General features: G+C 40.2%; 1 protein-coding gene and 1 long non-coding RNA gene across 9 annotated transcripts in view; one reads left to right on the forward strand and one right to left on the reverse strand.

Moving 5' to 3' along the window:
* The window catches only part of cx47.1 (connexin 47.1), a 36,143-nt gene extending 10,513 nt beyond the window's left edge, over positions 1 to 25,630 (forward strand). Inside the window, exons 1-3 of one of the 7 annotated variants that reach the window (XM_035428083.1) lie at positions 11,837 to 12,854; positions 14,917 to 14,998; positions 20,170 to 25,630. In XM_035428083.1, coding sequence (XP_035283974.1) covers positions 20,190 to 21,446 — 1,257 coding nt within the window. In that variant the 5' untranslated portion in view covers positions 11,837 to 12,854; positions 14,917 to 14,998; positions 20,170 to 20,189 and the 3' untranslated portion in view covers positions 21,447 to 25,630. The other 6 variants (XM_035428082.1, XM_035428081.1, XM_035428085.1 and 3 more) reach the window with 6 other exon arrangements.
* On the reverse strand, positions 1,700 to 16,426 carry LOC118232876. Of its 2 annotated transcripts, none has more exons than XR_004766415.1 (4): positions 16,083 to 16,426; positions 15,931 to 15,975; positions 15,519 to 15,652; positions 1,700 to 1,837 (listed from the first exon to the last, which is right to left on the reverse strand). It is a non-coding gene; the product is annotated as an uncharacterized LOC118232876 (long non-coding RNA). The 2 variants fall into 2 exon arrangements; XR_004766414.1 differs by having other exon boundaries at positions 15,519 to 15,656.
* Positions 25,631 to 25,677: the final 47 nt, after the last annotated feature.

The following is a 25,677-nucleotide window of genomic DNA, read 5'->3' on the forward strand; positions in this document are numbered from 1 at the left end:
ATAATATTGATTTGAAGTGCATCTCATACTGTATTACTAGAATAGCTTAGATTCAATCAAAATTATCAAAATAATTTTAATATAACCAAATATAATATAATGACACAAGACTTTCACCCCACAAATGTCAGTGAAGCATGTCATGAGGCTGAAAACAAAGGACAATGATGAAAAGACTGGGGTTTTCCAAGGACGTCAGTTGCTGTTGTGGGTCAGTCTAACACTGCCATCAGGTGAGCAGAAACCAGAAAAATGAGTTAGCCAATTAAGGCCTTTGGTGTTGAATAAGATGGAGAACAGATTCTCCTGTGGTGTCTTAGCCCACTCGACATAAGACACAATGCACCTGTTTCTCCTTGAACAATTCACAGGGAGAAGGATGTGCTTCAGTAAACATGTCCATATGGAAGATTTGACAGCCAGAGTGTTCTGGTTGCCACACCTTGTTCTTTTCCACAGTTTATCCTTTTTGACATCTCAGACATAACATTATGAATCTAACAATAGATCCAACACCTTTGCTCCTCCCCTGTTGGACTTGCGCAGACTCGGAGTACTTGAACATACTCAGTACTTTTTAAAACAGGTTGTGGGTCTGTTTTCTACATTGATCATCAGAGTGGGGGGGAGCTCTTTCATGGTGCTGTGGGTAGTTTCGTTATCTGAAAGCTCCCAGGTCATGTGCCTCAATTTTTTTGGCCTTGAAATTATTTACAGCTTGTAATGTATAACGTGCTTATGGGCACTCATCTGAATTGATGGAAAATGTTTCAGTGATTAAATGGGCTTTTAAATACATACAGCAATTCCAAATTGGGGGAAAATATTTGTTTTTTTTCCGAGACAATGTAAACACAGTAAGTCAAAATTAAGTATAAAACATCAGTAAGCTGAAGCTGTCTTCACCTGACTTTAGTGTTTACTGTTACTGTTACGAAAGCCACATACGTTCTTTACATTTCATTACATTTCATGTGTTATGATGTAGCTGTCAATTAGCGTAGCACTTGATGAAAAATTGATGTATCAGGGAAAGACATATAGCCAGGCTGGGGGTTTCTGCAGAGGGAACAAAACTGAAATTGAAGTTTTTCATCCTGTTTGTGGTATCCCCTTCGCTCAGTGTCTCTCCCTATTAGCTTGTTAGCCTTCGGGGTTCACAGTGAGTTATGCTACGCTCACATGCTAAAAACACAGCCATGTAGATTCATGGGAAAACAAAGGATGGAATATACTGTTGTTTTCCCTGAGACTGAAGAAGAATTGTTGTTTGCTCTTCACCTTGGTTCCCAAAAAACAAACCAGCATATGCTCTCAACAGATATGTTTTATTTGTGCCAATAAATAATCTGTAATATCTGGCAAATAACCTGTCACACCAAGTATTCTACTGCAAGTCCTGGCCATTTTCAAACATAGAAATCTACTCTGAACTAATACATTTGAGTCCAGAAACACAATGCAGTTTAAGAGATCAAGTTATTTTAATCATTGATGATAGAAAGGTCAAATTGTCTGTTCCTCCACTCCCCAGACATAAGCTGGGAATTCATAAAGGCTTTGAATTCCCAGGGGTTGTAGAAATACCAGGTTGAATGAACGACTGCAACACAACTCTTGATTGATAAAATAAAGGCATAGTGGGCCCCCGACAGTGATTGTAACCAGCCAGGGAAACAATGGGGGTATTGGAACTGGGCTCATCTCTCGAGTAGTCCTGCCTGTACTTGGTGGTGAGCGGTTTACGTTGGGAGGGTGGAGAATGATCCCACTGTCTCTGTTCTCTTGTTTCAGGGCCAGAACAACTACCGGGGTCCGGAAGCCGTCCCAGGAAGCTCTGAAGTGACAGAACAGTAAAAGAACATTGTTTTCTCTCTACGGGGACAGTAGGTACGGTGTTCTCCACCCATTTGACCCTTCAGTCGAGTAATGATTTCGCTGTCCATGAGACCATGTTGTGGAGTAAGTGATTTTCCTTTCAATCATAATGATAGTGTTCGTACTGACAATATTGAAACATCAAAAATAGTTCTGTTGTGGAATCATAACTTTGAATAAGTTGTGCAGTTATCCTGTTAAGTATATATATTTTCAACATGGGAAAGGTTGCATCTGCATTCAGTAGATGTTACTGTAATAGTTCAAGTCATCAAAAAACAGGAAGCAGTTATGACAATATGGATCTGTATATTATACCAGTATGTAGGAGATGCTCTAAGTCCTGTAGAAGAAATAAAAGGTAATGGGATTGCTCAATTTATTTATGATTGCTGATTTTACCTTCTACATTTTCACCAATGTTTTCTTTCTTTCTTTTTTTTTTGCTATTCATTGTTATTAAGTGAACTTTGAATGCTTTTTTTGAAATCACTCAACTCTGCTGATAGAGATCTGTGCTGTTTTCAGTCACCTGTGATTGTCTCACTTGTTTCTTTGATTTAAAAGAACAGGGTGTGCAAGCAGGCACATATTGTTTGTTGATCTGGATAATTCTGCTTTAACAGCCTCCATGCTGAAATAAGGGAACCTTTTTTTATTTTTTATATGTTCTTGTGGTTAATGTGTGGGACTGTTAATAAGCACAGTGAGTACCCCCGGGTTGTTGGTTGTGCTAGAAAAGCAATGCCTCTATGGGGCAGAAAGACTCCTTCTTCCAGAGAGTCATGTGCTTATGCTATCATGCCATGTCTAACTGCTTATGCAATAATGTGTAGGACCCAGTGGCACACTACATTTCCGGAGGATGTTTTCCTGTACACAGGGTGCTGCTGTGAGACTCTGTTTTGTGGTTCGTGATTAAGAGTGCACTTGAAAAATGTTTGTTGACCTATCAGTGGCTTGTTTTGTCTATAACAGCTACCTTTGGCCTCTGAAAAGTGTTTCCACAGAGAAAGAGGCTTTGCTTTCCATGTCAATAGAATAGGAAGGCCACAGTGGAGTGAACTTTATCTGTTTATCTGCAGTACTCCGAGTTTAATTTTTTTCAGCTAACCAAAGAACACATATCTTGCATGTCCCCTTTTGCCTTTGAACATACTGCGATGCGTGTGTCTATGAAATTGAAGTAGCTTTGTGCTCCTGAATACTGCAGAGGTTGTGAACAACAGACAATAGACAGTGAAGTCGTTTGCAACTTCATTATTCATAATTTACAATTGCCAAGAACAGTATTTTCTTTTAAAGAAAACATTTCTTTTTATGATCACAGAGTCAACCTGTTTAATTGGTGTTTGTCTGATAGGCAACAGAACAGAATAGAGCAGTAACTGTTTGGAACAAAGTGTTTCCACAGGTCCTTGCACAGGGCAGTGGCTGTCGGGCTTGGCAAGTTATTGGTCTGGCAAGTTATTGTTAGAAGTTCCCCAAAATGTGTATTTTTTACATTTTAATAGTAATGAGCCTGAAATACAGCTATATCTACAATGAGGTGATCCCCAATACCCACTGTGTGTAGCAAAAAAAAAAAAAAACAGAAAATGCTGCTGGTGCACTATTGCTGCTGATCAATGACTCTCAGGTGAACTTCAAATGACCCTCACTTTGTCGCTTCCGTCTCTTTTATCTGTATTATGGTTTGTGACAAGTAAGTATTGAGAATAGGGCTGAGAGTATAAATCAAATTACAGCACAGTGGTTTTCCCAGAATTATATTGCACTCCACATTAGATACCAAGAGGGCATCCTTGCTCAACATGTGTCATTGCACTGTGGGACAGTGACGACTCCTAGAATGTCTGCGTGCTGTTAGCAAACACCTCAGTTTCAACACCTGACTCCATCCACCACATTTATGACTCAGCACTGATGAATCACAGAGCAAATCACTTTGGTGTGGATGGAGGAAGCACACTAACACAATCAGATGTGGGCAGTGTGTTTCCATATGGGCTTTATGCTATTCTGTAAGCTGAATCTGGAATGAAAGCAAATGTTTCTCTGGAGATGGGGAATGCCGTTTGTTGATATTGATCCGCAAATAAATTAATTTAGCTGTCAGAAATCCACTGATGACATTGTTGTGCATACTATTACTGACTGCAGGCCATATTATTTCATTGTTGCTGATATTAAAACCATTGCTTATTTATTGGTTAAAAATTGGTTATAATAAATTGGTTATTTCAGATGATACTCAAAGGCTTTCACTAACTCTGATGGTAAGCCGCACTTCAAAAGGCAGTTGTTGACAATGTAGTAACCTCACATAGCTCCTCAAATTCCCTCCTAAGACTGCTATATGATGTACTTATGTATTTGTGGTTGAAATATAAATGCACCCTAGCACAGTCTGATGGTTCCTGTACAGCTGGGGTTTGCAATGTTTTCTGATTCAGGAACCCCCACCCAGGCTCAGTCACATCCAGGACACCCCCATGATAAGTTACAAAAGGAGACTGTGATTGCGGACCATGGGAAGGAGTCTATCTGTGCAGGTGCCAGCTGGCAAGGGACCCCCAACAGTATCATCAGGGGACCCCCAGGGGTCCTGTTGAAAGGGTCCCCCTGTTGAAAACTCAGGCTTTACAGCATCTCTAGACTCAGAGTGCCAGTATGCTTTTCTGTGTAAACATTAAATAAATCATTCGCATTCACGACTGCATGTTCACTCCAATGGTGTCTGCCCTCTCTTATTTAGGATGTTTGTCTTTCTTTTTCAAACCAGTACCTGAATGATGGCGACATTTTGAGATGGAGCAGCCAACCTTCCCAGGTGTAGAAAAGGGTACCTGCCAAATAGACTCCCTGCCAATATTAAACTACAGAGAAGAGCATGGTGTTCCTCAAATATAACTGAGGATGCTGGCATGCTTTTCTTTAAATTCAATTGTATTTCCTCGATTACAAATGCATTCAAGGTATTCTATATTTTTGCATTTATAATAGTGCTGTGTCCTGTGTTTTGTACTTTTAGTGTTCCATTTTTTACCTATCTAAGCATTTCCATGTGGATATTTAACAAGGTTTCTTGTCTCTTGACACAGTAGCTATTTGCAGCGTCAACGTTATCCAGCCTGCAGAAATGTTTGAAAACAAATAATAAACCAATTTACCTGAAGGTCAGTCAGATTGTGCTATTGGGTTGTTTCATTGTTACCACTGTAAATGTGTCAGGAGATAACATTTTCTGTATAGCTAGAGGAAAAAAAAAACTACTCAGGCTGTTAGGCTGTTACAAATTGTTACGGTGGGAGAGAACATTTGTCTGGATCACTGCTGCCCCCTACTGGCAGTAGTGCCTAATTCTTGCATTTCTGAACAGCTGCTAATATACAGCGATTTCATAAACAGTGTTTCACCATTGTTTTCCATTTTGACACTGATGAACAGTTCTCAACTCGGCAATGCGTTTCTGAAATTTTTCTCTTCACTGCACCTCTATAATGAAGCATGCACAAGGACCAACATCTACAGCTGCACCACATGCTTTGAATGCTGAAATCAGATGAAAATCAATGTTCAGCAGGTTTACACATGTTCAGGGAAGCCCACAGGTGTAGTCTGGTTGTATTTCTTTGAACTCAGGCCAGAGATATTACCTCATACATTTCACAACAATCCAAAGACCCAGTCAACCGTCGATTGGATCAGTTCGGACAGGATCTTCACTCTGGTGGTACCTCTAGAGCTCTTCAATTTACCATTCATGTAGCGGTCATCTATGCTTGCAGATGCTGTTCTGCCCTGATACTGTAAACTCGATTTAAAGCAACCATGAAAATGATTATTATTTATTATCATTTATCAGTGTCCTATCTTACAGGGCATATTATGTTTTTTAAAAAAAGTCATTGCCTTAGCAATGAAATACTCAAGTTGCATCCATTTCTGAGATACTCCCCTTCAAACAGTATTATATTACCATGCAAGACACGGTCATTGTTCTAGCATCAATTACATAAACCGTCATAGTCAGCATTGTTTTGTGTCACTTATAAACAATAATGTTGTTTCATACACCATCACAGCCAGCATGGATCATTTTAATAAACTTGCAGAAGTGCAAAGCTAAAACAATCTGTGCATATCTGTGGCCCAAAGTGAATGGAGTAGGTGGAGAAGTTTACACAGCTATTGAATGCGTCCGGAGTAGCACTATTTCTCACAGTATCACCGGCAGGGTGTCAGACTTGTTAGTTAGCCTTACATGCCTTATATAGTTTAAGATCCACACATACCATGGGTACCCTTCAAAGGATACAAGCGAATACATCGCACATAATTATTTATTTCAGTTTTCTCTGTTGTGAGAATTTTTCACCGAAAGATTAAGATTTGACACTATTTCTGGCAAAGTATTTACCTCTTAATGACGTGATGGCCAGATCGCTAAAAAAGGCCTGTACTTTTGAAAATGTACACACATTATCTTGGCTATGCCATATAATTTTGTGATTTACATGGTCCACCATATTCGTTTTTATGCCATCCTATGGCACAGGCATGTAGCCTGAAACTGTAATGGTGGGGCGGCCTTCTGCATCAACATTAATACGGATGAAGAGAAACAGATTACTGCGTGAGACAGAAGACCTCAAAACAAAAAATGGATAGGAATTTTGGGTCTCACCAGCTTTCAGAAATATTTTTGAACAAGATTTTCACAACATTTAAACCACAAACATTTGAAACAAACTGACAATTTTAATAGTCATTAATAAACCAGACATGCAATGCAATTCAGCACTGTGTTAATGTACAATGAGACACACTACACTAATACTTGCTGCTTTTTGTTTCAAAAAAGCCAGAAATTGATTTAACAAAATAAACCCAAGCAACCTATATGTATCCTATAAATCATATAAGATTTAAGACTCATTAAATGAACGTACATTTGTTGTATAGCAATGAATTGAGCAATGCAGTGACCTATTCTGAATTAGTGAGAAAAAAATATTATTCTTTACAGCAAGAAGGATGATTTCAGGACAGTTGTTCATGTTTCATTCCCTCATGCACACTTGAACGCACAGAAAAAACTCTGTAGGCTCAATTAAATCAATGAACTTGTATATTAGCATAGGGCAGGCTAGAGACCTGACCCAAGAATACTCTCATATGAGCAGGGCTATAAGCGAATGTCCTGGGAGCAGTGCCACTCTTCTAACCAAGTTTCTGGGGGAAAAGGAAATAATCATCCCAGCTCTTGAAACTGCTGCTTGTGTTAGATGTGCAGAACATATTTACATTTTGTAATGAGAAATATATACAGCTAATGAATGCACTTCAGTGCCAACTAATGAAATAAAGGGTTGGATTTATAAATAAAATGTTATAGCTCTACCAATGACAAATATTTGGTTTAAATTATACATGTGTGGTATTTCTCAAAGTGGAGCATTCAAAAAATGTTGAGCGGTAGAGAGTCCATAAAAATATTAATCGTTGCCTTGGCAATGGAAAATGTGTGTGTGTGTGCATGTGTGTGTGTGCATGTGTTTACATTGTATTTACACTATGTGTCCTGCATCAACACATATTTATTTTACACGCTATTTTCATCAGCATTATGAATAAACAAATAGCAGATCTTTCTCCATACAAGACAGACAGTCTGACATGTACGGCTGTATTTTCAGCGATAACGCTCTTGTGCAAGTAGTGAATGATGTGATCGTGCTGGGAAGCAGTCGCGCCCCCCCCCCCCCCCCCCCTTTGGAGACTCAGCCTCGCCAATCCCCAGAGAGCAGAGGCATCCGGTGCTTGTCTCCCTCTCTCTCTCTCGATGATGGGTGTGCGGATGACACTGGCTCTGCCAAGGCTCCACATGTCTCTTTCTGGTACCAGGGTCAGCAAGAATTCTTTCAAATCTGGTCACAGGTAAAGATGAGCTTTGTGTATTCGCTCTTTTCTGTTTTGTTGAAGTAGAGTTCCCTCCCACAACCCAAAGCATGCCTTTTTTTGTTTGTTCTTTACCAGTTTTACCCTGAAATATAAAACTACTACTCTGATGAGTTCTTGTGACGAAAGGTGTGATGATGTGAAAATACATTTTTAAGAGCTGTGTTTGCTCCCTCTGCAAAAAGAATTAATTACATTTAAATGGTGGCTTGCAGTGTAACCTCTCATTCATTATTTGCATGGGGGTAACAATACACCTATTTCTTTGTCAGTAGTGCAGGGACATGCCTGTGGATTCAATAAAAAAACATCAATTCACTTTAAGGGACATTTTTTTCAAAAATATACAAACACTAGAAAACGTTGGAACACAATTCACAGATAGTCCAGTGACATATTTACAACACAGTAACTTTTCTCTTTTGTTCTTTAATTAAATACAGAGAGAAGTGGGGTTTTTTTAGTGATAATAATTGGTTCAACAGTGTTGTTTTGGCTAGGATGTTTCTGTACTGTCTTGGTGGTTGTCAATTCATGTTCCAAACCTGGCTGGGAGAAGACTTTTGAATAAAGATAATAGCTGACAGCTGACAGTTGGTGTGAATGATAGGAGTGCTCAGAACCCAGGGCACTCTTCTATGTTAATCAGTCATTATCGCAGAGAAGGGACATTCTGCACAGAAATCATATTGGTGATCCACTGTGATATGCATATGTCTTATTATCTGTGAATTAATGTGGTGGATAATTTCACTGTTGTTCAAACTATAGTTTAGCTGCATGTTTTGGTAACTGAAGGGTATTGTTACTTTAAATATTTTACATACTACTGAGGAATTCCTGAAATATTGGAATTGATTTCGTGAAGGGTTGTGAAGATTCTTGCATTCTTTTGGCTGTACCAGAAAATGTCAAGGTGACTGGAATGTCATGTCATTTAAAATGTCTTGAAATACAATTACATTTTTATTTTATCAAGTTCATCACATTTTTGTTCACTAACACGGGGTATTTTTAAATGTGAATACTGAAGGGACTATTTCTAGAGAGCTCTGGAGAAATACTTTTTTACCAATACTATTTATAGGCACAGCATGAGTGACCTTTTCAATATATTTTTACAGATATATTTTATTGATAATTTACACCCGGAGAGTTAGGTGCATGGAAGACAGATTGCTCAATATCTGACTGCAACAAGAGGCAAATAAATTAAGTTTTTTCTTTCCTGTGTTATTAAGCATATATTGGGAAAATATCTCTGCTTATCATTAATTATTTCATTTAGTACAGAAAAGCCTCTATTGTGGCATTTGTTTGTACCTTGCTTGCGGTCAAGAGGCAAGTACAAAAAAATGTCCTTTGAATTTAATTAGTAAAGGACAACTCACTTTCTTTCCATCCTCAGCAACTGTAGAAGTCATGGAATATCCGCATTGTTAGATTTACCTTAAAGATGTAGATTTAGCGAAGGGTGATTTGAGCTAAACGCAGAAATGCTGGAGCCTGGAGCCGGTTGCACATTTGCTCCAGTTGAGCTCTATACTGGATATTGTTTTGGGCTCTTGTCCTTGCGATGAGCTGCCTGCCGTTCAGGATGGGAATTTGTTCGGGCAAAGCTGGCGTCTGCCTCCCGGGTCCTGATCCGAGTCGCTTCTGTGGACTCCAGATTCCATCAAACTAGCAAGGGTGGTGGGGGAGAGTGGGGGGAGGGGGGAGGCTTAAAAAGGAGGGATATGATCAAATGAGAATGGACTAGCACCACTCTAAGGTTGCCTTTCGGATACTCCGCCACCTCACTGGGGTAGAGGTTGGTTGGTGGGGTGGTGACGACTGGAGATCGCACGTTCGCTGGTGTCACATGTCACCCTGCCTCCAGGGGCACCCGGTCACATGACTGTGCTTGATCCGTTACGTAAATGGGGACCTCTGTGGCCCCAGTCCGCTCTGATCAACTTAGTGCTTGAGACAAACTCTGAGTTGACTTTGGCAAGGGTAGAGAGAAGCTACTGTTGCTTTGATGTGCCTTGGCCCTGCGTCTCTTTTTAGTCTCCAAGCCATTTGTCAGCAAAACACATCATTTCCATAACATCTGCTATTTGCTAACAGAACTTGTATGAATTTATCTGGAGAGAAACTTTGAACTTAGCCACTTTCCTTGTTGTATCAGGTCAATGAAGGGCCTGTATGTTCTTCGCAATAATGGAATGATGTAATGCATTTGATAGTACAAATGGCTTCTTTGCATAATGTTACTGCTGTATTCCATTTCATTTTCTTGACATAGGTTTAGTAAGCTGGAAGGATTGAATTAAAACATCAAAAAAATAATACTATGGAAACCAATCATAATTACAGAATAACTATATGTGATACGTATTGCCTTTTCACTTTACTCATGATGTAATGGGGGTTATGGAGAGTTAACAGCTATGAAGCATCATAAGCAAAATTGTCAATGATCTGTTCTCTCAGACTTTTTTCTATTAAATTTCATATTTTAAAAAATTCAACAGCATATTTTCTGAGAAAGATTACCATCTGTGCCTTTGAGCAGCAGGAAGTTTAGCAGCCAAAGCATGGTGCTCAGGGGACACGTGCCTCTCTCAGTCTCTAGGGAAACCCTGGGGGAGAGCATGTGGTTGCCACAGCAAACCCTGCGAGCCCAGGCTGGAGACTCATTCAGGGAGCCCCCCCAGCTCACTCACCAGGGAAGCGTGCAATCCCAGATCCCTTCTGTCGGCTGCCCTTCGGGGCGGCGGTCAAAGGCGTTGCTCCCATGGGGCCCCAACTGGCTGTTTTTTAGATGCCATCCACGCCTACGTGGTTCACAGCCTCGGATTTTAAAGTAGAGGTTTATGTTTTCCCCCTCAGCCTACTGTGGTATATTTTGGTCCTCCACAGAGCCATAATTCACATGCAAGACACACTTATGCTTGCTCTGTTTAAAGCTCTGATAGTATCTTTCACAAAAAAACACTTGTATGACCTATTCCTTTCCATGAAATGAAATTAGAAATAGGCAATACCCTTAAAAGGGTGGCTCAGAGAGTGTCTCAGACTCAGCTAAGCCATTGAACACTCCCACCACCGTGTTTCACAGACCACAGAGAGGTGCCTTGGATCTTGGGCAGTTCCTTTTGGCCTCCATAGTTTGCTCTCGCCATGACTCTGATACAACCTTTTTCCATAACTCTGCAGGTTCTTTTAGGTGCTTTTTAGCAAACTGTAAGCTGGCCATTCTGTTTTTGTGGTTAACTAGTGGTTTGTATCTTGTGCTTTTGTAGTTCTATTTGCGAAGTCTTACTCCAACAGTAGTCACTGACACATCCACGCCAGCCTCCTGAAGAGTGTTTCTGACCTGTCGTACAGGTGTTTGCAGGTTTTTCTTCATTATGGTGAGCATTCTTCGGTCATCAACTGTAGAGGTCTTACTTGGCCTACCAGGCCCTATGCGATTACTGAGCTCACAAGTGCTTTCTTACTTCTTATGAATGTTCCAAACAGATGATTTTGGTAAGCCTAAGGTTTGGCCTAGGTCTCTGACTTCTTCATAAATGCTTGCTTGACTTTAATTGGCACACCTCTGGTCCTCATGTTTACAAACACCAATACCAGACTCCAAAGGCAATCAAAAGCCTAGAATCAAAAATAGATACTGAAACCTCTCTTATAGTTGCACAATGGAAACAATTGAACACACCTCACTAATCACAAACATGTGTGCCATTTGTCCTAAACATTATGGTGCCCTGAAATGGTGGGACTGCATATAAAAAGTGCTGTAATTTCTACATGGTGAAACCAAAATATATAAAAAATATAAAGATAAAATACTTAGAAATACTAATATAAATACTAATACTAATAAATGCTGCATTGTGCATTGTTTGATTACAAATCAAAAATTGACGAATACAGTGCCAAATCAAGATAAAATACGTCTTTGTCCCAAAGTTATGGAGCCCATTTTATGTATGAATTATGTTAAGTATACTAGCACAGGGACATTTCCTTGCGAGGCAATGCAGAAGTTAGATGGGTAGTTAGTCAGCAACGCTGTTCTCCTTTGTTCTTCCAAGCTGGTGCTGTCAGGGTAAACAGTCCATAGTTCTGTAGGACGAGAAGAAGTACAACAGAGTGCAAGCCCTGGATACAAGCTCAGCCATTGGCTGAACGCCCAGTCAGAGTCTAAATATTTTGACACTTGATATGACAAAATATACCTGAACGTTACGCGCTGGCGGATCTGCTGGGTGAGCACACATACCTGATCCCTGTCTGCTTCTTCTTTTCTCCCGATATCCCAGCCTTCAGCCTGTTTCCGTGTCTGTTAGGGTCACCACTCCATGTTTAAACGTTATGTAATCAAGTTATGGAATCCCAAGGCTTGTTTATTTCTCAACATGGTACTCTCCAGTATCAATGTTTTCAGGGTGTATGTGTGGTTTTCTGCAAGCGCACATGCCTTTCTCACTGTTGAAAGAGTAATCCCTTGGATGTCTGGCTTTATGTATACTAATCGGTGAAGGTGAACGGGGAAAAAATGTTCTGCTGATTTTTAACAGTGGTTTCACGCAGTGGTAGTTGCCTTGAATGATTCGCACAAGCCGCTGTGGCCGAACTGTCCTCAGATCCGACCTCTTGAATGAAGGTCACTTTCCAGACAAGGGCTCCTTCCTTCCTTTTTTATTTTCTCTTCCTGAGCTAAAGGCTGGTTTAATAGAAACCAGATGCGCTGCAGAGCATGAGGCTTTCGTAAAAGGGAGAGGGCTCAGCTGCTGTCAGACGAGGGGAGGATAAACAGGCGGCCGCGCCTCTGGCCCTCTGCGGGCTTGTCACTATGTCGCCTGTCATGTCGGAGTCAGGATGTAGCATATGCTAGCTGGTAGGAGGTTGTGTCTGAGGAATGGGCCATCCGTCCTTGAGGAACTGAACCGGGAGATTTGGAGACCGGGCGGTGAGAATGCAGCAAAAGACACAGCTGGAGCGAGTGGGCGCCACATCTCCAAGTGAGTTCAGTCAGTTTTATTTCACTTGAATTTGCTCCAAACCAAGTATGTCTCAGGCTTCCCCTTTCAGTGATCCTTGTATTTTTAAGGATTTTCTCTCCCAACAAAAATGCCTGTCCTCTGGGGGGATTTAGAGCTGTTCGCCTTCCTTTTTATTTCTATGCCAGGGTTCAGACACCTCCTTGTCCTGGAGAAACATTTTGTGCCTGTTTGCTGGCTTGTTTTTGTTGGGGGATTTAAATATATATATTTTAACTACCTCAAGACATTTGTTATTTGATTAATGTGTTTGTAGTAGGCCTTATCAGGGTGAAATAAGTTCTCAGCGTGTGCTTTTCAAGATTGTATCATTAAAACGATTTAGCATTCCATGAAACAAAAAGGATAACTTTCATTAAACTTCTAAGTTACTATGTTTATTAAAAATGATAAATACTTTGATTTGTTTTGCAAGAGTTGTAATGATCTAATTCGGCAAAGAGGCAGCTGAAGACCTGTTTAAGTTGTTTCAGAATTTAACCTGAAAGACTGATAAATAACTGGCTAGACTACTGGGCCCTGTTTTATGTATGTGGCTAAGTTAAGCTGATAAGTTTAGACATTTTGGGATAAACCCAGGATTTTTGGTTTCACAAAGGGAGTTCACAATTTAGCCAGACTTTAGCAACAAGGTCTTAAGCCCAATCCTGCAAAAACTCTTAAGGTTAAAACTTAAGTCAGCTGGATAACATGAACATAGCTTATATAAGTCATCTGGGAGTTATACTATAAAGGAAGCTTAACATACCTAGAGTTTCTTCGCGTTATCTGGCTTGAAAAAACCTACCAACTGCGGTCGAGCTTGTCTGGTATCATGATGGTGGTTATCAAATTGCTAAGTGGTCACTGGCTTTGTTAATCAAGCTCATGCACGTTCCCATAAAAGGGGCGGTGTCTGCAACAATGAGCCTAGAGAGGTATGGAATTTCTTTTTCGCAGAATGACTTCGGAAGGCCTGCTTCATGATACAGGCCCCTGCAAGTTGGCTCTACAGCATTAATTACCATGGCGATATACCCAAATTTAAAATGAGTCAGCTTTGTGATATAGAAAACCTGGAGGTAAAACTTAAATTCCACTATGGTATAACACAAGCAATTTTGTGGAGCCTACCCCATTGCATTTGCTTAGCGTGAATACTAGCAACATCAGCTGTCGATGCTGACCATTAATGGTATTGCCGTTCCCAGTAGTCCAGGTCCCAGTTCACTCCCATTCATTTTCAAGACCTTGCCAAAATAACTATGGAGAATAATAGATTGATAAAAGAGAGTACTAAAACACAATCATAAGTTTTTTATATCTGATGTAATTTTGACACTAAAAGAAAAAGAAGATCCAGAAAATTTTGTTATTTTAGCTAAGCGATGTATCCTTGAGCACAATAACATATTCACATGGGCACTTGCATTAAAAACTCAGACTATGGTTTGCTGTATTTCTACACATCTGTAAACCTGTAAACAACTTGTCAGCTCACATGATTCAACCAAAAATGAATGGGAGTGAACTGGGAGCTGAAGAACCGAGAGGAATGGCGATGCCGTTAACGGTCAACAGGGACTGCTGATATTGGTCATATTCACGCTATTCAAACACAATAAGGTAAGCTCCACAAAATTACTTGTGTTATAGCAACGTGAAATATCCCTTTAAATTCGCTTGCTAACCCCATAATCTCACTTCATAGTACACTCCACCCACCCCCGGTGACATCACACACACCAACAGCAGAAATGAATGGACCGTTTGTAAGAGGCGATTGTCAGTGAAGGAGCCATCATTATAAGAAGAGCATTTAGAAGGGAACATGCAGGCTTCCAGGAAGGCATAACAATCTCCCCTCGCATGAATGTGCACCGCAAATATTTTGGTAGTCCAGTCATTACTTTCGAAATATGTTTTGCCTGAGGGTGGCGCTAGAGGAAAGGGCATAGGGTTACTAAAATCAAATGGTTTCTTCCTCTTGTGAACATGAATGTGCACAGCAAATTTCACGGCAACACGACCATTATTTTTCCAGATTTGTCTGTCACGGACGGAGGACGGACGGACAAACAGACAGACGGAGGGATGGACGTCAATACATAACCTCCTTGGCAGAAGTAATAAGAATTAACCTTATTTGTATAACACTTTTCATACATAAAATATAACGCAAAGTGATTTCTAAGCAAGTTTCTATGCAGGTGCAGGTAATCTTGATTGAATTGCAAGAGGAATTCACAATAGTAATATCTAAATAATCGCAAATAGATGTTTTTACAGCGGTTTCAAAAGTTCTTCCTCCAGTTACACCACCAGCTGAATAGGCCCACTCCTGGGAGCTGCTGGGGTCCAAGTCTTGTAAAAATAATGTACATATTACATTGTTACTAAACATCAGTGTGAGTGAAGAGGGTCTGACAGTTTAAGTGATCTGGTGGTTCAGTCTGTGGTAGAGGCAGGAGGGAGAGAGAACAACCCGCCCCTGTTATACTTGTGGGTGGGGGTGGGGGTGGGGGAGTAGAAGGCTGGGGTTGCGTCCCCCGATTGGGATCCAATCAGGCAGCTTGTAGTTTCTCCAAAGGCATCACACGCATGTAAATGAATGCCACATGGTGAAAACCATCTGCAGCTACTCACCAAGGCATCACCAGCGCTCATGCTCTGTCCATTCAATCCCAGTCCCCGTGTAGATCAAGATATGTCCCATAGCAGAGGGAGGGGTGTGATGCTAAAGCCCAAGATGGCAAGTCATGCTTATTCTCTTTAACCGTCTGCCTAGGAGAGAGAGATCCCAAATTTAGACCTATTAAAATGAATGAAAATAAAAAGAAATGAAAAATACAGGCACACTGTAGCATATTTAGCGTTCCTGCCAAAACATTGTTCAGTTACTGAAATGTATTTAATGGCCATGACATGTTCATTTTTAATGAATTAGAACCAACCTATTTGCGGTCCGTATTCATTTGCCACCACTTGTATTTAGTTGTTAAAATCTTAGAAGTTAGCACATGTTCAGAAACCCATTTCACACACAGAGACCACTCACACTCACGCTTCCGAAGAGGCTTCTCTCGGCGCACGACCTTGGCATCTGCCCAGTGAAAAATTTCAGTAAACACTGGGCATTCCAAGATCACATCGGATTTGAAGGTTTAGCACATGAAGCAGGCAATGCTGAGGCTATTTGGCGGGGCCTACCTCAGAAGGACGAGAGAGCAGTCACCCCTCCCCTGCCATGACGCCGGTCGTCTCGCTTGCATCCCGGGGTGTAATTAGCGCCTCTCCTGCGCCCCCCTCATTCTGAAACATGCTGTGATGAAACGTATCACTGCGGTATATGTGCGCAGTCTGACCGATGACCGTCTATCATAAAATATAGCTCTCTGCAGCACCTTGTCCTCACACGGTATGAGTGTATCAGAAGAAAAAAACAACCATGCCATTCACACATAAAGAAGAGCAAAATACTTTTTGTCAGTGGATTTTGAATTTTTATATTAATACAAAGCATTTTATATAAATTGTAATTTAACATCATTAGATATTTTCTTGCGTGGTGAAGAAAGGGAAAAAATAAGGTACTTTGCTGCCCCCTGTTTCTGATGACGAGGCATAACAGGCCATGAAGGTATCCAAGAAGTTTAAAGGGGTAGTTCAGTTTCTGGAGTTATTCTCGAAACATTATTTCAATTTTAGTGTATGTTTTCAAGCCCCTGGAAAAATAACATCTACAAGTTGGTGTGGAGTTGCTTGAAGTGTTTTTTAGTACTTTAGAGCACAAACCCCTGAATAAAAGTCATGGTTGTTACGTGTGTGTTGTTTTAAGGACAACATCAATGCATAGTTTGTTCAATTGTGAGCCGGTGAGAGCTAGGTAGCTCATCCTTTTAAAGTACACTATTGGCCTAAAGGTCTTTGTGGTATTTGGTGTGGTGGTAAACCGGATTGATTTCGGCTGCTCTGACTGGTGGACAGAGCACACACACCTGGGTTGCATTAGTTAATCAGCCCAGGTGCTTAAAGGTGTGCTGGTCTCCACAGTTCAAGGGCGAGACCAGGAGCTCACACCGAGAGTGTGGTTCTGATTTTCGTTTTGTTTTATTTTGGAGTTTTGTGCAATCAGGAATGAAAAAGAAATTAATACGCCACTGCGAAGATGGAGGAGTGGGCACAGGCTGGAAAGTGGGCCAGCTAGGGGTGGTGCACTGGAAAGTAGTTGTGACGTTTTACTTTTTTTGTCTTTGTTATTTTAGCTTGTTGTTTTAGTTTATTGTTTTTTACCTGGAACCCATGAGGGGGGAGGGTGAAGGTGTCCGTTTATTTGATTTTGGGTTTGTGTGGGTGCGCTCTCTCTCTCTCTCTCTCCATGCGGCAGCCAACAGTGTTTCCCGAAACTGCCATATCTCCCGCCCAGGGGTGTCACGCTGGCGTGTGACAGTCTGGTATCAAATTCAGTGCACACTAGTGCTGACTGTGGCTGGCAGCCTCACAGGGTGTTGGATAATTGGCTATAGCGTTGCCTAGAGAGAGAGAGATTTCAGTCTGCCATATGTCTGTGTATCACTGCAAACCAGTGCCCCCTCTGTGGTGCAAATGTATATAGCACTGTCTTTACAGACAGACTTTGTACAGATTTACAACCTTGAAAATGTAATGGGGTTACAGTACATATCTGTGAATATTGCATTAGCAATTTTTACACATTTAATAAAAAAAATTCAGTGATATTTCCTTTAGTATTAGTTCATCCTAGACGTCCTAAACAAGCGGCCATACTTTTAAATAGAGGGACAAAGCGTGCCTGTACATATGCATAAAACTTTCCTCTCACCAACAAAACCAACCAATAATAATTCCATTTTTGCTTTCTCTGATGGGTTATGATATTTCAGTCCCAGAGGGTGATGGGGCGTTCCCTGTTCTGCCTCAGTAGATCACATGTTAAGTAAAAGGAGGCTCTAAACAAAGACCACAATGGTTGGATTTGACCATTTGTGTTTTATGGCTTTAGCCCATTCTCAATAAAACTGTGTTATCAGTCTGTGGTTCCCTGGGTGGGTCCCATTTTAGTGTGGTTTCTGACAACAACAACAAAACAAAAAAAACTCAGCAAAAAGGCAAATTGCATTAGGACTATTTTTGCTCAACAGAATATTAGCTCAGTGCTCAGAGGCGTATGGAGGCTTGTCACTTCGAGTTGCTGTCAAGACATATTGCATAAAAATGATTTTAATGTTCAGTGCAGTCTGTAGCCCTCAGTTGTTCAACGCTGAATTAAAGATGCTACTAATCTTGGAGCACTTTCCCTCTGAGCGGCAGACATTCTCAAAGGCTCTTTTTCATTTTAGCTGTGAGTAGGAAAGACTTAAGAGTAGAAAAGTATTATAGGAAAAAAGAAACTATTGTGTTTGTTCAAGTGTCATTTTTGTTTTCCTTTTATACAGTCTCCATGCCCCCAATAGTCTGTGGTTTTAGTTTCAATAGTGTTTTCATTGAGACATTTATTTTTTTATTAAAAGTGTAACGCATAGGCCTACATAGTAGAATATTTTTGGAAGTGAACCAAGAGCCCTCTAACTGGTATAGAAATGTCAGCAGTGCCTGCAGTTCTCAGTTTTTTTGTGACCAGAGGCTGGGTCAGGGTTTGGGGTTAATCACATCTTCAGTCCCTAAGTACGTGACTGTACGTTGGTTTAGAGCCAAGTCCAGGTTCTGCGGAATGAGGCGGGTGGAATTTAAATAGCATGCAAAAGTCATGTTCAGGCAAAATGTTTCATGGAAAAGGAGCTGGCAGTACACCAGAAAGGTGGAGGACTTTAAGCTAAACAGGCACATCACAGACTTTAGAGCTTAGTACTCCTCTCAGGGTGAGGACATGATCAGTGAGTAATCATCCATATTTTTGTCTTTGTACTGTGTACCACTTTTTAGGAATAGAGAAGATTTATATTAATTATGTGAATGCATGAATTAGCAGAACAATATTTTAACAGAGCGTACGTAGGTGAAACAATGTTTTCAAAATGTGCCTTTGAGTTTATATTACAAATTGCAATACATCTTTAAATATGTATACACATATATATGTATCTGAAACATCCAACATACCATTTTTTTTAAATGACTGTGCCTTAAACACATTGTGCTTGTGAATTGCAGTGGATGTCATAGTAACGTTAAAAAAGTATGTTGTGATCTACCAGTATCCTTACTGTATAGTCTCTCAAATATGTGAAACTATCTTTTGGGTTAATCTTCTGGCACAACTGACTGTTCTTGAGACACAATAAATACATAATGTGAATACTAATTCACAACATTAATCTGCCTAAGAGTCATGGTGTGACAAACCTGAATTGTATAGTTCGGTCTAATATGAGTGAAAATAAGACTCAATATGCTCCTTTCTTTAAGTTTACAGTTCAGTTCATTGTATTTAGACTTGATTTTTAGTACAGTGGTGTGGCTAACTGTATTTGGCTTTGTGTTAGAATGAGGTTAATAAATACAGAACAGATACATAAATGCGAGACTTTTTGTAAATATTACATTTTTTAGCTGATCTGTCAAATGTGTGAAAAAGATTTTAGGTAGCACTGGTTTTAAAATGGTCACTGGGTAATTTTGTACGGAAGTTGGTTTTAATTAGCATCATATCCTTGACTTGCCTTGGAGCCTTTTCCTGTTCAGATACTTTGTGAACAATATAGTATGAATTTAATTGGGTTATTACTTTTTTGGCTTTTAGCTGCCAGAGGTTGTATCAGGCAGGGAACTCCTGAGGTCTGCTCGCAGGCTCATAGAATGTGCTAAAAGAGCTGTGCAAGTTATGAATATACAAACTTTCTTACAGTTTATCATTTTTATTTTATTTCTTTATGATTTAATTTATTAAAATAAGCAGCATGTAACATTGCCAGTTTTTTGTAAACCCAGATTATTAGTTTGATCTGATGAACTTTTTCTTTTTTTGAGAGATAATTTTACAATGGCAACAAATAAATCTGTGAATACATGAAAATGCTGTACCATTTGTCTCCTTTATGTCAATCACATTTTGGGTTTTGCGGAGATTTTGAAGGTCCAGATTGGCTTTTCTGCATCCAGAATCCTTTTGTTGCACCCAGTTCATAATACTTCCATTTTCAATTGAAAAAGCAAGTGTGCATAATCACCATTTATTCAGCTGGAAAACAATGAACAAATAGAGCATATTGTCAGTGCTGTTTAGCATGTGTGGAAATGTCTGACTATGAAGGGTCTGACTGTGTTCCTGTACTTGCAGGTTTTAGTTGAACAGGCCCTATGACCAACATGAGCTGGAGTTTTCTCACCCGTCTTCTGGAAGAAATCCACAACCACTCCACGTTTGTGGGGAAAGTGTGGCTGACTGTCCTGATCATCTTCCGCATTGTCCTGACAGCGGTTGGTGGGGAGTCCATCTACTCGGACGAGCAGACCAAGTTCACCTGCAACACCAAGCAGCCCGGCTGCGACAACGTGTGCTATGACGCCTTCGCTCCCCTTTCACATGTCCGCTTCTGGGTCTTCCAGATCATCATGATCTCCACCCCCTCCATCATGTACCTGGGCTACGCCATCCACAAGATCGCCCGATCCTCGGAAGAGGAGCGCCGCAGGTATCGCAGTTCCCGCAAGAAGCCCCACGCCATCAAGTGGAGGGCCACCCGCACCCTGGAGGAGGTCCTGGAGGAAGAGGAAGAGGAGGAGCCCATGATCTACGAGGACACCCTGGAGGTGCAGGAGATCAAGCCGGAGCCGGCCAAGCCCCCTGGGCGGGACCAGCAGAAACACGACGGCCGGCGGAGGATCATGGAGGAGGGCCTGATGCGCATCTATGTGCTGCAGCTCCTGGCCCGCGCCGTCTTTGAGGTGGGCTTCCTGGCAGGCCAGTATCTCCTGTACGGGTTCCATGTCTACCCGTCCTACATCTGCAACAAGAGTCCCTGCCCTCACAGCGTGGACTGCTTCATCTCCCGGCCCACGGAGAAGACCATCTTCCTCCTCATCATGTACGTGGTGAGCTGCCTCTGCCTACTGCTGAACGTCTGCGAGATGTTCCACCTGGGCATCGGGGCCTTCCGGGACATGCTCCGCAGGCGCCGGGGCAAAGGGCAGCGGCCCTCGTACAGCTACCCCTACCACCGGAACATCCCCACCTCCCCTCCAGGGTACAACCTGGTGGTGAAGTCGGACAAGCCCGGCCCGATCCCCAACAGCCTCATAACTCACGAGCAGAACCTGGCCAATGTGGCCCAGGAGCAGCAGTGCACCAGCCCCGATGAGAACATCCCCTCAGACCTGGCCAGCCTGCACCACCACCTGCGTGTGGCGCAGGAGCAGCTGGACATGGCCTTCCAGACATACAACAATAAGAGCAACCCGCAGCCCTCCCGAACAAGCAGCCCCGCCTCGGGGGGCACCATGGCTGAACAGAACCGGGTCAACACAGCCCAGGAAAAGCAAGGGGCCAGGCCGAAATCCAGTGCCGAGAAACCTGGGACCGTAATAAAAAATGGCAAGACGTCCGTTTGGATTTAGGGGCCAGTGTTGCTTGGTTTTCAGGTGACAAGCCGCTTTCGGAGAGGTTTTATAAAGGAAGTGTTCTGTGAGTTGTTTAAGGTGAGTCATGATGGGCGGTGCTGGGACATGGATTTGTCACAGTGCCTGGAAAGGTGGGTTGGAAATCAAAGGCTTTGCTGAAAGTTTTCCAAAGGAATGTGCTAGATCAAGGCTGAAACGGAGAAAGGGTTTTGGCTCAAGAGCAAGCCTCGTGAAAGGAAGCAAAAGATGAAGATGCAACCAGGCCTTCCTGCATCCTTTAAAATATGATCCTTGACTTCATAATTAATCATTATATTATTAAATAATATATTAATTAAAATTATATAATTATGTAATTATTATATTTGTTATAATAATTATAATTTTTGTACACATTTTCACACATGATATTTTGGTTTCTTTCCTAATTATAATTGATAAAAAGAGCATGGGTGCTTGGGGTGGGGGCTTTATCATGATTCCAAGGGCCCTGACTGATAGGGTCCCTAAAAGGTTGCGCAGGGATGGGATCGTCTGGGGTGGTGGGGCCCAATGTGAGATCTTTTCATGGGGCCCAAAATCCCTTGCAGTACCCCTGAACAAGAGAACCCATAGGTAATACAATTTTTTTAATGATACATTTAAAAGTTGTTTGTGTTTTTCAAAAACTGAGGGGTGAGAAGAAATGGTAGATGTGCTGTTTATATTTATCAGGTTAAGAAAATGTGAAAATATTTGCACAAAAATGTCTAATTGGTTATCTCTCATGCGTGCCATTACCCATATTTTTAAATGTCTTATTTATTTGTAGAAACTCAAGAGTGAATACAATGAAAGCCCTGGGCATACTATTAACACATCAAAATAACACGTTTGGGTCACAAAAATAATGACCCAAAGTGTATAATATACCCTAAAGATGTAAATGTTAGCACAAACATGGGCAACTGCATTTCAGAAGATCTGAGCTTTCTATTATAATGTTGGTCTTGTCAAATTCACTATTATGAACTCATTGTTCTATGCATTTTCCAGCCAGCAGTTCAATTTACCATTTATTTCTGACTCGGCAGGAAGTTACATAAAATTTTTAAGCAGTAATTTCCTTAGACAAGTTAATAACGTGTTTATTATTTAATCGCAAGGAAAAGTCCTGTTTGGATTCACTGATTTTAGTGATGGATTTATAGTGATACTTCAATGTGCACTGAAGATGTATTCGTTTTCAATGTAGATCAGAAAAGTTTAATTTGTCATCTAGGACTATTCACTGATTAGTCGACCATTGATATTTATTGAGATGGTGATGTTTGCATTCATAATACTTGATGAAACTTATTTGCTTCCGAGGATTGGTGTTGTCATTTAGATTGGATGGCTGGAATGAACATATACCAAACATTTTCCCCCACTAAATGCCAAAATATGTCTTAGCGAATAAGTTTTATAATAAGTTTTATAAACACACATTTTGTCGCACTTTACAGTTACAGTTTGCTATGAGTGGTAATATTGGAGTAAATGTGTGTAAGAATTGCAGTATTATAGTGCAGTTAATTGAACCTTGAAAAAGAGCAAAGTAACATATTAGACTGAAAGTAAGTTGCAGAAACATAGAATACAGTGTTTTCATTTTTAAATGCTCAAACATGTGCATGGTATGCGCAAATATTTATCACTAAACTCATCCAGTTTTATAATTAGCATTCTTTTAACAGCATTACAGCATCAGAGTTACTTTTCATGGCTGAAATACATTTGGACACGCAATAAATGTAAAATAAGTACTTTTTTCCCAGTGGACAAGTGATATAGCTAGATTTGCCAGTTACATCATGGAACAGCAATGTGCCTTAATCTGTTGACCTCACACTCAATTGCTTTGTTCCATCAAATATAAAACGATCCAGTTATGGCTTGTATAGTTCAAGGTCACATGCAGATATTGTATGAATAGGAGAAATGTTCATGTGGAGTCCTAAATGGGCATGCACATTAAACTGATGACAATAGATTTTTTAGACTGAAACATTGAGTATATATTTAAATGTTTTGCTGTTCATTGTTTTTGTCATGTGTACAGTATTTTCCAGTCGAAGATGTGTATCTTTAGGCTACATTACAAAAATAAAAATAACTCTTTAACATAACATGTTGAAATATGCATATTTGACCACATATTTATAACTGATATATCCAAAGAAAATTACTTGAAGTTATTTATTGTTAGTTATTCTTTTAAAACCCCTGCAAAATCATTCCTTATTATAAATTGTTTCATATGGGCTATGCCTTTCAATCTGAGTTCAAGCATTCAGGTGTGTTTTGCAGTGGAATGTTTAAGTGGGTGTTTTAATCTAATCCAGAGGACAGTATGAATATGAACAATTTAAGTGTGAGATATCTTTCTCTGGACAAGGGCTTCATTGTCAAATTAAATTTGACACAAACATGACATTACATTAAATAACAATGAGAATAATGTCAACAGCATTTTGTCTTGATATATAAATATATCAGCACGTTTTGAAAAATTATTTGAAAAGGCTGCTTGGAATGACTGTTATAAATGTTCACTTCATTCCTTTTGATTTCCATCACATTTAAAAGATCATTGCTCTTAATGGTCAGAGTGTTGTTCAGAATTAATTTCATACAATTTCACGGCCAGTTGGAGGTTTATAAATGGAGTGGTTTCAACAGTTTTATAATCAAATCTGCACATATTGTACAAACATTTCACAAATGAGACTCTAGGTTTTCACAACCCTAAACAACCGACAGCCTGTTCTACTGAGAACCTGTGCTATAAGACAGATGAAAATAGTAACCTCAGCATAAACATCATTTCATTTCTTATTTTGCCTTTCCCATTTATCAATCTGCATTTGTGAATTCTGAGTTTGTGCTAGTGATAGGCCTTTTGAATCCTCAAAATAGGGCTCAATGTGTCATGGAAGGATCTAGTTTAAAGTCAATTGATTCTGTCAGGGAACCAAAAAGCACAATTTTTAAAACAGGTCCTTATCACAATGTCCTTATATATCAAAATTGAATCCCCAGTCATACTCTATTTCTAATTTTGTCTCATCACTGCACTGGCTTCGGAATTGAATACCAGTATGTTAGGCATGTCACTATTCTGAAGACCAGAACTGTAGCAGGATTGGCCGCTTGATAACCCCACAAAAAGTAGCAAGTTTGTTTTCAGTTTTAAGTACACGGTACATTACCCTAACAGATTCTTCTGCTGCTGTATTAGTTATTGGTGTGCTGGATGAAACATTTGCACATGGAGGGAAAAAATGGCAAAAAAACAACAACTTTAAACTGCATGGTGCTTCCAAATAAGTTACACCTAGTCCTGTGTAACATATCTTGGTTTTCAATGTACACTCTTATGAATTTTACTTTTGTGAACATATGAATTGCATACCCACAGTATCCACAACACAACACTCCTTATGCAAATTAATTCCATAGCTACTATGCAATACATTTCTTGCTCATATAACAAAATTATATTGCTGTTATGTTATAATTAATTTGGATTGTCTGATGACCAGAATATAAGGCCTGGATGTATATATAGGCAACCGTCTAAATATATGTGCTAACAATGGCATAGATACAGTAGCTATAGATACTCTGCTTTAACATACAAAAAAGAGGATTTGATAACCACGAGGTATTCTAGTGATCTTTTGTCTACTCCAGATTATGCAACATTATTTTCAAGTGATGCGGTGAAAAAGTCAATTGCCTCAGCATAATTTTCAAAGAACCAAGTGCCTTAGCCATTAAGAACAGAGGAACAGTGTTGGTTCAAATAAATAATTATATTGCTTAAAATTATGCATTTACATCTGTTTCAGTATAAATTTATTATATACTATGTACAAACCATTTTATTTTGTACTTGCACACATAGTTGAATATTTGAGTCAGATTTAGAGTGCACTGTTAGATGAGATAAGACTGTTTCATAATGTACATTAATAACTTAGGACAAACAAAAATATATACTGTATATAATGAACATTGAACCACCTATAAACATGAAATTCCAGATTACAATCCTTTTTTCTTATGTTTCTTTTGCTACTTTTTTGTTTGAAAAAATATGACTCACACATCTTAATCTGTTACTTATTCTGCCTACCCCCCACCCCCCCCCCCCCCCCCCCCACCCCCGCCTCCCAAAAAAGAAAAAGGTGCATGGTGCATA

This window comes from Anguilla anguilla, chromosome 8, assembly GCF_013347855.1.
Source record: "Anguilla anguilla isolate fAngAng1 chromosome 8, fAngAng1.pri, whole genome shotgun sequence".
NCBI classification, from domain to species: Eukaryota; Metazoa; Chordata; class Actinopteri; order Anguilliformes; family Anguillidae; genus Anguilla; species Anguilla anguilla.